The 13159-nt window shown below is 46.2% G+C and overlaps 1 protein-coding gene across 2 annotated transcripts in view; it reads right to left on the reverse strand.

The window, feature by feature from the left end:
• The window catches only part of DEGS2 (delta 4-desaturase, sphingolipid 2), a 33351-nt gene that overhangs the window by 18625 nt on the left and 1567 nt on the right, over positions 1-13159 (reverse strand). The window contains exon 1 of one of the 2 annotated variants that reach the window (XM_042047965.1): positions 627-746. The exons of the other annotated variant lie outside the window; for it this stretch is intronic. Coding sequence (XP_041903899.1) covers positions 627-708 — 82 coding nt within the window. The 5' untranslated portion in view covers positions 709-746. Of the gene's footprint in view, positions 1-626; positions 747-13159 lie in introns of those variants that run through there. 2 annotated transcript variants of the gene reach the window in all.

Here is a 13159-nt window from a genome sequence, read left to right on the forward strand (position 1 = left end):
ACGATGTTCAGAATAGCCCAAACCCCACAAAAATAAACCTCCCGACCCACCACACTCTTGTGCACAGTTAAGCGCTGCGTGTACAACACGAAAATACAGGAGTGTACCTTGTCCCCGACAAGCAGCGGGCACTTGCTATTGTTCTCTCGCACGCCTCACCCGCATCCCCGTTTACTTTCATGCACAACCAAGGCACCGGGAACACGTGCCCGCAGGAGGGCTCCCAGCCCGCGCCCCGGGCACACCTGGCAGAGCCGCGCCCGCCAGGACCCCCGGACGGCAGCGGCGCTGCGGGCAGGCGGGCGCTGGCCACAGCCCATGTCGCCCCTCCGCCGCTGCCGCCCACTGACCTGGCTCGGCGCAGCCGGGCTCGGTTCGGCCGCCGGCATCTCCGCCGCTGCCTCCAGAAGGCACAGAGTTGAGAATGCTACATTCCTCGGGGGAAACCCCCCACAGCCCACCGGGCTGCGGCCCTCGCTCTCCGCAGCCTGGACACCACCCTGAGCCGCACCTACACCGGCGGTCCCGGCGCGGACCCCTCCACCCCGCCCGTCCCTTCCCGTCCAGGAGCGCAGCGCAGCCCAGCCCGGCTGCCCGAGCGGCCACCCCTGAGCCCCCCGTCGTACCCAAGATCTCCTTCCTGCGCTGCGTGTGGGGCTGCTCCGTGTAGACCCACTCGAAGTCCTCGCGGGTGACACGGTTCCCCATGGCTCCCGCTGCGCCCCGCGCCGCGCCGCGCTGCGCTGCCCTTATAGCTCCGCGCCCGCGGAGGGGCGGCTCCTCCGCCCGCCCCCGCCCCGCGGCCGCCGCAGGCGGGCACCGGGACAGCTCCGCGGCTTCGCGCGGGTGTGCAGGAGCCGGGAGAGCTGCAGAGCCCCTCCCGGGTATCAAGGGGAGTCCGGCGGGCGGACGGTGCCTCGGGGCTGAGTATGGGGACAAGGGACGGCCGGCCGAGGCTCGCCGTGCTGCAGGGACCTCGAAGACAGCCAAGAGAGGTGTGTGGGGTGCGCGTGTTTGCAGGGCAGCAGGATCGCCATCGTGCCGGCACCGGGGCTCGGCAGAGCCACTATATCCATCGCTGCCTGCGACGGCTCCAGAGCACGAGGGGAACTCCAGCGCTGCAGGTCCCCGGGCACTTCCAGACACAGCTTTTGGAAAGCAAAGGTAGTCCAAACGCCGTAAATCCAGAGACGGAGCCCTAAGCAGAACCGTGGATTAGGGCAAGCCCCAGTTGTGCGAGCTCCTCCCAGGGGTGGAAGACCTAGAACAGTGCAAAGGTGACCAGAGGCTGACACACATTTCCTTGGCGCTCTGACAATCTTCGTGAGCCGTCCCGGTAGAATCCAGCCCTCGGCTGCGTCACACTTCACTCCAGGTAGTCTGCAGCCCATTTCCCAGGTACCGTCCCCGCTGGAGTAGCAGGAAATCACACTGCTACCTTGGTAACAAAACCAGGCAAAGGACTTGCTAACCTTAAAACTAAGGTAACCTTGTACCTCTCTAGCCTCTCTGATTCACAGAGTTACATGTTACACAGTGATGTTTCTACACACACAACCCAAAATTAAAGTGCTGCCCTTGTTCCCACTATATTCTTTTGCAAGTCCATACCTGACCTCCTGTCCATCTTCACTCATTATCCCTATCCCTATCATTAGTCTTTCCAACAACAACATCACGTGTGGATCAGCTCCAATTTTGTTTAACTCTGTTTCACCTTGAATGTCTCTAGCACCCTCCATTCCCTCCTACCCTTAAAAATGCCTATTAGAGCTGGAAGTTAAAAGAGACAAAAATGCAGCCTTGAAATGTATAAATATGAAATGTAAATATTTTTCAGCAATAATTTTTGCCTACAAACACTGGCAACACTATCACCTCTTATATTAGTCTAGTGGAATTATTTAAGATCTCTTGGTAGAACAGTTACATGAAACTATAAGGGCTAAAAAACACCAACAATGAAACAACCCACAACCCCCAAACCCTGATCTGAAGCTTGACTGCTAGAAAGCTTTAGGAGGTTTTTTTGAGAGTCAGGGGTTTTTTTCCCCGTTTAATCACAGAATCAGCTGAGTTGGAAGGGACACACAAGGATCATTGAGTCCAACTCCAGGCCCTGCACAGGGCCATCCACAAGAGTCACACCATGTGCCTGAGAGCATTGTCCAAACACTTCTTAACTCTCTCAGGTTTTGTGCTGTGACGACTTCCCTGGGGAGCCTGTTCCAGTGCCCAACCACCCCCTGGGTGAAGAACCTTTCTGTAATATCCAACCTAAACCTCCCCTGACACAACTTCAGGCCATTCCCTCAGGTCCTGTCACTGATCACCACAGAGAAGAGATCAGTGCCTGCCCCTACTCTTCCCCGTACAAGGAAGTTGTAACTGCAATCAGGTCTCCCTTCAGGCTCCTCTTCTCCAGGCTGAAGAGACCAAATGACCTCAACTACTCCTCATATGTCTTCCCTTCAAGGCCCTTCACCATCTTTGTTGCCCTCCTTTGGATGCTCTCTACTTCCTTAAAATGCAAACCCTTGAATAATGAAAGGTGTGAAGCAGGTTGAGTGGAAGGATGATGGTGTAAAGGGAAAGTTTTACCTACAGCAAGAGCAGGAGTTTAATCACTTTGCTGTTACAGCTCAGCTCTCTTTAAGTACGATGGTTTCTTCACCATTGCTCCAACACACAGTTGGTGCTCTCCCATGAAGTTGCAGGAGAACCCAGATAACAGACTGTTAATCCAAGTTAAGGTTATTACAGGTTTCTAGAAGAAATGGATTGTTCAGAGATGCATCAGTATCTCAGCCTAAACCTTTAATTGACTCAAACGTTTTGGTGTGCTGACAGTATCAGTGGAGAAGCCAAAGACACTGAATGTGATGACACCCTTCTGTCACTTCCTGCTCAGGTGTGCTGAAGGTGACTAAAAAAGCAAATTAGTGGGGCAGTCCATGCAGTTACAAAGAAAACAAATATGACTTCATCCCAAAGCTTGTCCAATAGGATAGTGCTATTGCATGTGGTAAGTTACACATGGAAACTTAAGTATCTCCTTTGTAGGCAAACAGCATCTCCTTCATGTAGCTCATTACTATAGCCTCAACCTGACCACATAAGAAGAACAGAAAACTTTTCTGTCTCCAGTGAGTTGGCATCTGGTTTCGAGAATAGAATTTCGTGCTTTATATTTCTATAATAAGCCAAACAAATCATACTAATTCAAGAGTAATTGTGGATGCCAGACAAACAAGAAACACCAGCTTTAGATTGTCTTCTAGAACTGGCAAAAGTATTATTCAGTTCTGACCATTTGGTATCCTTAGTTTTACAGCATCCTCGTAAAATCATTCACAATGGAAAAGGGAGGGAGGGGTGCTAATGGCACACAGCAATAATAGTCCTTTTAATGAATACTGTAATGACTGTGAACTCTACACTGTGATTCACAAAGTCACTACACTTTACACAGTTCAAATGTGCTTCACATGGTCGGGTTCTCTCAGCTGTAGCCTCCCTTTCTTATTTAATTTCCCATACTTGTTCAGGATTTCTGGGAACTACTGGGAAGCCTAGCTGAGGGAAATTCCTAGCATGCTCCAGAGGAAGAGCACAATTGCTGACTCTGTGCAAGGTACCACCAAAATATCTCATTTACATATTTTTAAGTACACTTCACACTCATCTCCAGCATCCCAGGGTAAAAAAAGACAAAAATCCTTTGCTCCACTGAGGACATGGCCTACAATATACTTGCTTGAAGCAAGACATACTGGTCCACATTTCCACACATCCAGGCAGACTCGCCCTACCTCACCCAAAGGTGTATATCCATCAGCTGGCTTCCCAGCATGAATATATTTCTACTACACAACCCAGTTACTTCTTCCTTCTGCTCATGGAAAGGACAGGTGACAGAGGAAATACAGGAGGAACAGCTCACACCTCTCCTAGTGACTACTGCCAGCCTTGGGTGTTTGAGGTATCTTAATTCTGCCCTGGTGTGTGGGTCTTAACTCCTCTTCTTGTGGTTTTCAACAACTAATCTTTGTTAAAGTTGTTATTCTGGAACTAAAATAAAGTCACCTGGGAATTTTATCTCTAAATAAAGTGTTTTCTCCTCCAAAGTAAGAGCTCCATGTCCCAAGACAGACTTGTATTTTCTGTTACTGCATTACCTTTCTTCTCTGCCTATATAAATTGGAGCTTCTTTCATTACCAAAAGAAAACATAGCTATAATATTTACTTGTTTATAGAAGAATTGGGTGTCACTCTCTGGGTTGATGTAACTAATGCAATGTGACATACTTTATTGAACAAAGTCAAATTTTCATAGGCAGCATAGTTTGCAGATGAGCCATGTCAACACACACCCACACTGAAGTAAACGCAGGAGAAACAATTTGCCAATAAGCCCTCCGCTGTTTCCCCCTCTCACTTGTGCAGACCCTTCCCAGGGTCATCCTGGATTTCTCTTTCCACTGGGTTAGCTCTATGCCAGAGTTGTGAGCTGAACTCACCAAAGGTACTGAGGAGCTGGTGCAAGAGCCTTAGAGGAGAAAGCCATGTTCCTTTTGGCAGTGTTAAGCTGTTGGATACACCTGGCTGTATTAGGTGTAAGGCACCCTCCACACAGCCCGGCGGTTCACAACAGCCGCGTTTGCCCAGCACTCGGCAAGCGCTGGTGGATGTTGGCTGGCTCATGGTGTCTTTGCCTGAGAGCTGCCCAAATGAGACGTGAGGTTCCAAGAAGCAAAAAGCTCCCCAGGAGATGGGCTCACTGCTGCCCAGGCTCACCGCTCCTCCGCTGCGCACAGCTCTCCCAGACCTGTGCGGGGCCGCATCCCTCCCCGCCTTCCGCAGCAGGCCCTGCGGAAAGCTCCAGCCGTGGGAATGCTCCTTTCGTAGGCTAGGAGCAGCGGGAAGCGCGCGGGACGGACAGCACGGGAGAAGCAGCACGGGCTGCACCAGCACCCGCACGGTGAGGGGCGCTGGGGCGGGGGGCGGCTGCGCCGCCGAAGGGCTGCCCGGCACAGCTCCGCTGCAGCCAGGGCTCGGCTCGCCCCGCCCCGCGGCAGTGCCGGCCCGCACGGGGCCCGCAGCGAGCCCGGCCCGTTCGGGGCGGGGAGCGGAGCCGGGATCGCCCCGTGCCCCCGGCGCCCCGGCCGCCCCCTTCACGCGTGCAGCGCGCCCCCTGCCGCCGCCGCGCCGCCACCGCGCCCGCCCCGCTCCGCCCCGCTCCGCCCCGTCCTCGCTGTGCCGCCGAGCCACGCGCTCTCTTTCATCCAAGTCCCACGGCCCCTCGAAGGTAACAGCGATCACCGGAAGGGGGGCTGAGGAAGGGCTCACTTCGCAGGAGCGACGGACTCGGTTTGGTACCTCTCGAGTGTTCTCGCTTCTTTCAGAAATACGTCCTCAAGGAATTTTAAACTGTTTTGTCTGGAGGTTAGCAAATGCGGGGCTGCTGCAACTAACGACACCACTGTGTTCCAGGACGTTATGTATTTAGACAGACCGCTCCTGCAGAATTCACATGGAAACAACTTCCTCTTCTACATAAATATTTTTTTCTCGTGATGCATTTCTTAGTTTTTCCAAAGAATCACAAGCTTTCTACTAAGTAATTTATTCCACGGAGTGGTTTATGTTGTTCAGAGGATTTGCAATTGCTTTCTCTCACAAGATGTATTTGCTGTTACACACTCTAAGTACTTCTCCCATGAATAGCTTATGCTACCATGCCTGCAATCTTGGGCATTTCAGGAATCTTCACTAGCAGCCTGGTACAAACTCCTGAGCGGAGTGTGGGAACTAGACTTCTATTCCACAGCAAAAATTTTAAACACAAAAAGTAGCAACAACATTTGTAATCTATCCAAACATGAGAACCCAAGGGGTTCACTGTGGACAAGTTCTCAGAATTATGAGAGAACGTGGGTCCTGTGAAGAAAAGCACCAGATTAAACTGGGATTTCTCTTCTTCCCCTCTAAACATTGATGCCACTCTTCTCTCAAAGCTCACACTACTGTACATCGCTGGTCTGTCTGGCAGTGCTCTCTGGACTGTAACTCACCCTTGCAGATCTGCGTTTCCAGACGTATTTCCCGATACTCAGGTTTCAACCTGATGCACTTAAAACCTTTCATTTCAGTGCTGCTGAGCTCACTTCTGACAATAGGAGTGACACGGGGTTAAGAGGGATACTTGTTCAGCCTCTTGAAGTCAGAGACTAAACTTTGAGTAGAGGAATAAAAAAGCCACTTGAAAATGTCTCACTGTGTGTGTCTGTAGTGTGGATGTGTAGGAAGAATTGCCTCTGCAGGGAACAGTTGGAGAACAACTTTGGTAACAAACTGTGATGAATTCCAAAGATTATGTCATACAGTCTATTGATATTTTTAAGAAATATTTTTAGTTAGTATTTATATTGTAGCAACATATATAGACCCTCCAAGATGGACTAGGGTTTCACTACAAATTCACAAAGTAAAATTATAATCTTTCTTCCGATGAGTTACAAATCCTTCTAGTATAAGCACAGTAGAAAAACCATTGATCAGCTTTGCCTATGCCTAAGGAGTATAAGGCTTTGCTCATAGTTTAGCAAACTGTCAGTCGAGTCACAGTATCTATTTCTTCATGAAAACCTCGCTAAGTTGGTTTAATAAAAAAAATAGCTGCCCTTGGGCTTTCCTTGAGACTGCAGCAATTTATATGTCTTATTTATTTTTATTTATTTAGCCTTGTTCATTTCAATCCATTTTTCATTTAAAATGTAATATTAACTCTAGGGCTACATCTTCCTTAATGCTACTGGGATCTATCTGATGACTTCAATAGAAGCTGAGAGCTGAGCACTTTCCAGCATCAGGTCTGTAACGCAAGGGAATGCATATGCGGGAGAAGGGATAAGGAAGCCCAGCTATTTGCAGGACAATCAGCATGAACAGGAGCTGCAGATTTGCTCCCTGGCCCCAGGGAGCAGTGTGAGCAGTTAGGACACTCATTCACATACATTGCCTGTGCTGGCAGGTGTGAAATCGTACCATGCTGGCTCAACTAATAGGTATTATTTCCCCAGAAATTTCTGCTTTTGTGTTGTCTATAATTTGCAGGATACAGACTATTCATATGTCCACACATATCCTATGTTGGTGTAATGACTCCTTCGCGAAGACTGAGGATTTTTGGAAGGGTAGTTTCATACCTTCAGCCATGAAATCAGGCATGGAGGACAAAAACTTCATTTATGATCATCAGCTTTAAAACGCAATAATAATTATTTTTATTTTCAATTAATAATTAAAGGACTAAAAGTTTCTGGAGTGAGGATTAGTCCCACTGATTTATGTATCCTTTCATACAGTAAGAAAAACCGATCATATGATCTTGTCCTTACAACAAAAACCTGTTTAATAAAACTGTGGTGATTAATGACCATAACTTAGAAATTAGTTTGGAATGGTGGCATTCCAAACCCTCTCTCCGTTACTCTGCAAGATGGCTGATGAGAGAAAATCCTTCCTCGCTGTGCTCAGCCTCAAAAACACAATGAAGCTTTAAATGTGTTTTGTAGGAGTCCACACACAAATTGGGATCAGGGATTTCCCTCATGTTTAATTAGCAATCTGAGGAGAGAGGACAACGACATTTGTAGCAGAAGGTAGTGGGCCATAAAGCCAGGCATGGTGGCAGTTATATTAGATCAGCTGGAGATAAGGAAGCTAAATTATGAAAGAGGCTAAATTACGAAGGACTATAAAGGTAAAGTTAAAACCTCATTTCCTGCGGAGCTGCAAAGAGCTAGGACAAGGATTCTGGGAAAGATGGCACAGCTAATTAACATTTTACTTAGTGAATTACTTTAATGGCATTGTAAATCCCAGTTTAAATTTCTTCCTGAGTAAGGTTGGTGTTTTTTGAGGTTTTTTTTCCTCTTCAAGACCTCTCCTGTTTTAATTGATTAATAGGCCATTCTAGATGAAGATAACAAGAAAAACCTGGTATCTGAACTGGCAGAACTTATTCATTAGTCCTAGATAAGTCTTTAACGGATGTTAACAAGAGAACCCTTTATTATCAACTACTGATTTTCTTTTCCTCCAGTAAGTGACTTTCTATCTGGTCTTCTTTACATAAGAGCAAAAATATCTTAAGAGCTATCTATGTCACGTATTTAACTAGTAATGTAAGTATTATCAGTTTAGTGATTGGTGTTGGCTTACAATGGGAGGACTAATCTTTCTTTCTTTCTTTCTTAAACTTTAGACAAATAGTTTGTGTGAGAAAGAGAAGGAAAAATAGGATATCAGAAATTTCCAAACCAGTGAATTTGAAAGGCTGGGTGAAACAAATCAGGAAAAGGGTGTGTAGACCCTGCTAGAGGCAAGAGAGAAGGCTGTAGATGCTGGGTATGAAAACCTCACTTGTTTCACACTTTAAATGTCTGCCCTTTATTTTGGTGTAAAATGAAGAGGGCAGGAATAAGACTAAAACAATAACCCAAAAAATCATCCAAAGATTTAGAAAACAAGCACTGATCATTTTGTTAATTCACTCATAGTTTGTGAAAGATTAACTTGTTTTGTGTGATCTTTCTTTTCTTAAAATACAGCAGACTTTTGCATTTGCCAAGTAATTCTTTTCAAAAGAACAGCTACCCAGTTTGGGCTAGGTGCAGCTGAGATAAGGGTCAGGACAATTAGTTCGGTAGTATGAAACAAGAAATAGCTCTTTACATAAATATCACACAACTGGATACTATACACAAAGTTGGACTAGTATAGGAGTGACAACCGTGGTTCCTGCAAACTACTAGCTCACCACAAGAAAAAAAGATGCACAAGAGTAAAAGCATAATATTGATTGAGTGGCTAATGATGTTGAGTACTGACTATTACATGCTGATAAATTATATGGTGTATAATATATATGTATAGAGGTAACTTATATTGCACATATCTGAGAGATGGGTTGTAAGAGTTCTCCCAAACCAGGGTGCTGCAATGCCTCAAGCACCCTAAATCGTCTTGTGCTATGAGCAGCACTGCTGATTTCTCTGCAGGTAGTCTGCATTTAACAAATGCTTTAAGCATTCCACGAATTGCAAAATAAAATTACAAATAAATTGGGGAAAAAAAAAAAAGTAGTCATGCTCTTCTAGTGGTGTCCAGTGAAAGGACATGAGGCTACATGCACAAATTGCAATACACAAAGCTTTTCTTAAACATCAGGGAAGAACTTCTTTCAGTCAAACACAGGAACAAGTTGCCCAGAGAGGCTGTGGAGTCACCATTATTGGAGATGTTCGAAGCTTAGCTGAACACAGCTCAGAACAATTTGCTCTATCTGACCCCACTTTTGAGCAGGGGCTTGGACTAGACCGTTTCTAGAGATCCCTTGCAATCTCAGCTCTGCCCTTCTGTGATCCTGTGAAACTGAGGTCAGTGTCTCTCATTCAGTTTAGTATTCTTTGGGGTATATTGAAACAAAACATTTTTCAAATTATCCTCATATCCCATCAATGCACATGGTGGCAGTAACTTGTCAGCAGACCTTTCTACTACTTAACACTGATGTACCTCTTCACCCTAAAGCAAGAACCCAACACATACAATCTTCTGTAGTACTTGATGCCAAGTATATGTAAAAACTGAAAGCTGAAGGAAGTTCAGAGGAGTAAGAAATGTCTTTGAGAGCATGCATCTTGTCTTTCTTTTCCTTCCTCTCCTTTCTTCTCCTGCCTTCCTTTTCCTGTGCATGGTACTGGGGGCTCAGGTAAATGTGGATGTCTACTTTTTTTTTTCAAGAGTGCACCAAAATGAAAAGAGGTGAGTTCTCAGTAACCCGTAGCTTTCTAACTTGTCCAAATGATTTCTGTACAAAACTACTACACCGTTTGTGCTGGCTTTGAAGTTGCCATCTCTTTGAATCCTGAGGTTTTCCCTGCACCTTCCAGTGCTAAGAAAAGCAGATGTGTGAGTCAGTTCAATCCAAAAGAAAGGAGGGCTGTGAGGACAGTAGAAGCTGGGTTTGTCAGGAGAAAACCCATGACACTTTGTTCTTTCAGTCAGGTGTGCACCTGAAACCACTACCAGGAATTTTGCAGTGGCAAGAAAGGAGAGTGGAGATAAAACAATGCTGGTGGGTGTGTGCATGTGAAAAGTAGAAATCTAGTTTCTTCAGACTGATGGTGGACTAAAATTTCCTGCAGCAGATTTTAAGGAAGGAACCAAGAAAGAACACCACCACCACCACCACCTCCCCCCCACAATAAAACAGCTAAATCTGAGGCATCCAGAGCTTGCAAAGAATATATATTCCTAAACACTTGTTATGGATGCTTAAAAATAACTTTTGTTTCCAATTGATGGTTTTACATTTTTAAAATTAAACCTTTTCCCCCCTTGCTTTTTAAATGTGTCTAGGAAACAAAATGGAGTTCTGAGCATGGGGAGCAAAATGGGGTGCATAGGGCAAGAAGATAAGAGATTATTAAGGGGACAAATTCTGCTGCTATTTGGATAGGGGACAAAGTTTTCTCTTAAACACCTTTTCACTGGGCAGCATTCACGTCTTTATTTTTCCTTGTCGCTGTATTTTTTTGTCAAGCTGTTAATGGAAAAGAATGTAAGTTAAGTAGATCATCTCATTCAGGATAAAGAGAACTATAATAAAGAAAACACAGGGCTGATGCAGTATATTTGTATTGTGTAGCACCTTCCACTGAAAAATAATGAAATATTGAATGTTGCAGCAAAGTCTTAAAACATTAGCTTTAAGCCAAAGTATGGGAAAGCAGAAAGTACAATTGAAAATTAGGTGATACTTACAAACTTAAAAGTGCCTTTTCTGTCTGAAATTATATAATTGCTTGCAGTAAAAAAAAGAAAACCACAAAAATGAAACAAGGTTGTGCAAGATTATTTAACTATTATCACTGACCTGAACCAAAAATTTTATCTCGATAAACAAGAGAGACTCGTGACTTTGTTCTTGTATTTGACAAAGCTCATTTACACTAACACCAAAAAAACCCCCTTCACCCAAAATAATCCAGTCAGGGAGCCTCAGGGCCCAGTCCCACTTGCTCTGATGGCAATGTCAGCTCTGATGGGAATTCAAGAGCAGGACTGAGTGCATGTCTAACGTGTAGGTGACATTAATATTTTCTCTATGTAAGCTCAGAATATAAAGTATAACTGAGTTGTATACTTTTCCTAAAAAAAATAAAGAACACCATAATTACTCACTTTTTTTTTTTTAATTTTATTACATGTAGCTTTTATGGAGGGACTAGGGAGACTTCATTCTAATTTTGAAATCTTGTTCTTAAAAGCTACAGACCATTTTCCCACGCTGGTACATGTGTCCTTCCAACTATAAACAGAGGGGCAGAATTTAAACGTAGAGTTCTGGAAATCTCTTTACAATATCTAAAAACAGCCTTTCAGTCTGTGAGAATTTTGCTATGATAAACTACATCTCGTAGTTTGTTAAAATAGGAGTGCTGAGTATGACTGGAGAGAAGGAAATCCCAGATCTCCACAAGTAAATTTGTTGCTATTTCTAATTTCTAATTGTTGCTATTTACTAATCTCATCATTAGGGCAAAGCTCAGTACTGGTGTCTTGAGACTTGGACTAGACTAACTTGGAGAACACTTGATGTTGAGGTAGAAGAAAAAAGTATTTATTAGCAGGAATCTTTTATCAGTTTTTATATCATGGCAATTTGGGATATGAACAAACAAAGCAATGGCATAGTAAGAACTGAAGGTTAAAGAGGAATATATACTTGCAGCAGCCTTGGAAATACTTATAAGGTAAATCTGCACTTGTAGTTAACATAAAAGGGGAAGCAAAGGTGATGTAACAGCTGAAAAAGAAAAAGGAGTGAGGAAGAGGAGATGATCTTGTCCTGAGTACAGAAGGCCTGTGAGACTTGTTTTAAAATCCTCACCTTTGGTAGTACTAACTTATTTTGTGTAACCCAAGACTTCCTCCATGTACAAGACGTACGTACTTGTAGAGCCACCAGCACATTAACCCCTGACCGAAGATAAAATACTGTCCTTCTGAGGGACTTTCTGCTACCTGCAGGGAGCATTTTACAATTACTCAGTCCATGTCCCTGCATCTCCTACTTGTAACTTTCAGATCTGCTTGTTCGTATCAAGACAAGCAGCTGTCTCTTTGCAAATTCTGCTCCTGATTTATATGCACACAGGCCTGACCCCTTACAAAGCTAATAACCAAATGAGTGCAATACACTCAGAAGTGCTGCTTTTCCCTTGGTACCCCTGCACACGGCAGTTCCTTAATAGGGTAAGGAAGGGATGTCCTGCAGCAGCTGGCAGAAGGGGAAGGAAGTGGAGTGTGACTGGAGCGCGGAGCTGCTGCATTTGCAAGGCACGAACTGTTGTGTTGTTGTTGGAAGGGTTCTGGGGAGCAACGGAGTTCAGGGACGGAGAGGTGTGTTAATAATTAAGGCAAATACCTACACTCGATAGTTTAAACGAGGGGATCACTTCACGTACTGGAATTTTGTACAGTCATTGAATTGCAGTGCTTCACTTATTTTAAACGCCGCTTCTCGGTAAGCGAGTTCATGCACTCAGCTGGTGCTCGCCCCGCCGGCCGTGCCTTCAGGCCGGGCTGCCGGCGGCACCGACAGCCGGCGCTCCGCAAGTCCCCGGCGCGTCCGGGCGCACCTCCAGTTCAAGGCTGCGGGAAAGCACCGCGCCACGCGCAGCGGGGAACGCACCACCCTCCAAAGGAAAAGGAATAAAGAGAGGAGAGAGAAAAATTCCCACGTGCCAAATACAGCTCAACTGTAAAATTCAAACACGCCGATCCTGCCCACGTCCCAAGGCTCAGGCGGAGCTCAGCGCTCGCCGGTCCGTCCGCCCGCACCGGTACGGCGCCGACAACCTTCGGCTGCAGCACAGGACCCCGGGCCGGCAGCTCAGCCCTCGGCTGCGGGGCCGGCCGGGAAACGCCCTCGACAAGGCCGCCGCTCCCGACCCGCGCTCCCCGCGGGGCCCCACCGGGACCCGGGCCCAGGACACGGCGCGCGCCCGCCGGCGGAGCCGCGCCCCGCCCGTTAACGGCCGCGCGGCCGCAGCGCCCCCTAGCGGCCCGGGCCCGGCCATTACC

The sequence above is a fragment of the Corvus kubaryi genome, unplaced genomic scaffold (genome assembly GCF_017639235.1).
Source record: "Corvus kubaryi isolate FWS band 111438036 unplaced genomic scaffold, C.kubaryi_AGA036_p1.0 66, whole genome shotgun sequence".
Lineage (NCBI taxonomy): Eukaryota > Metazoa > Chordata > Aves > Passeriformes > Corvidae > Corvus > Corvus kubaryi.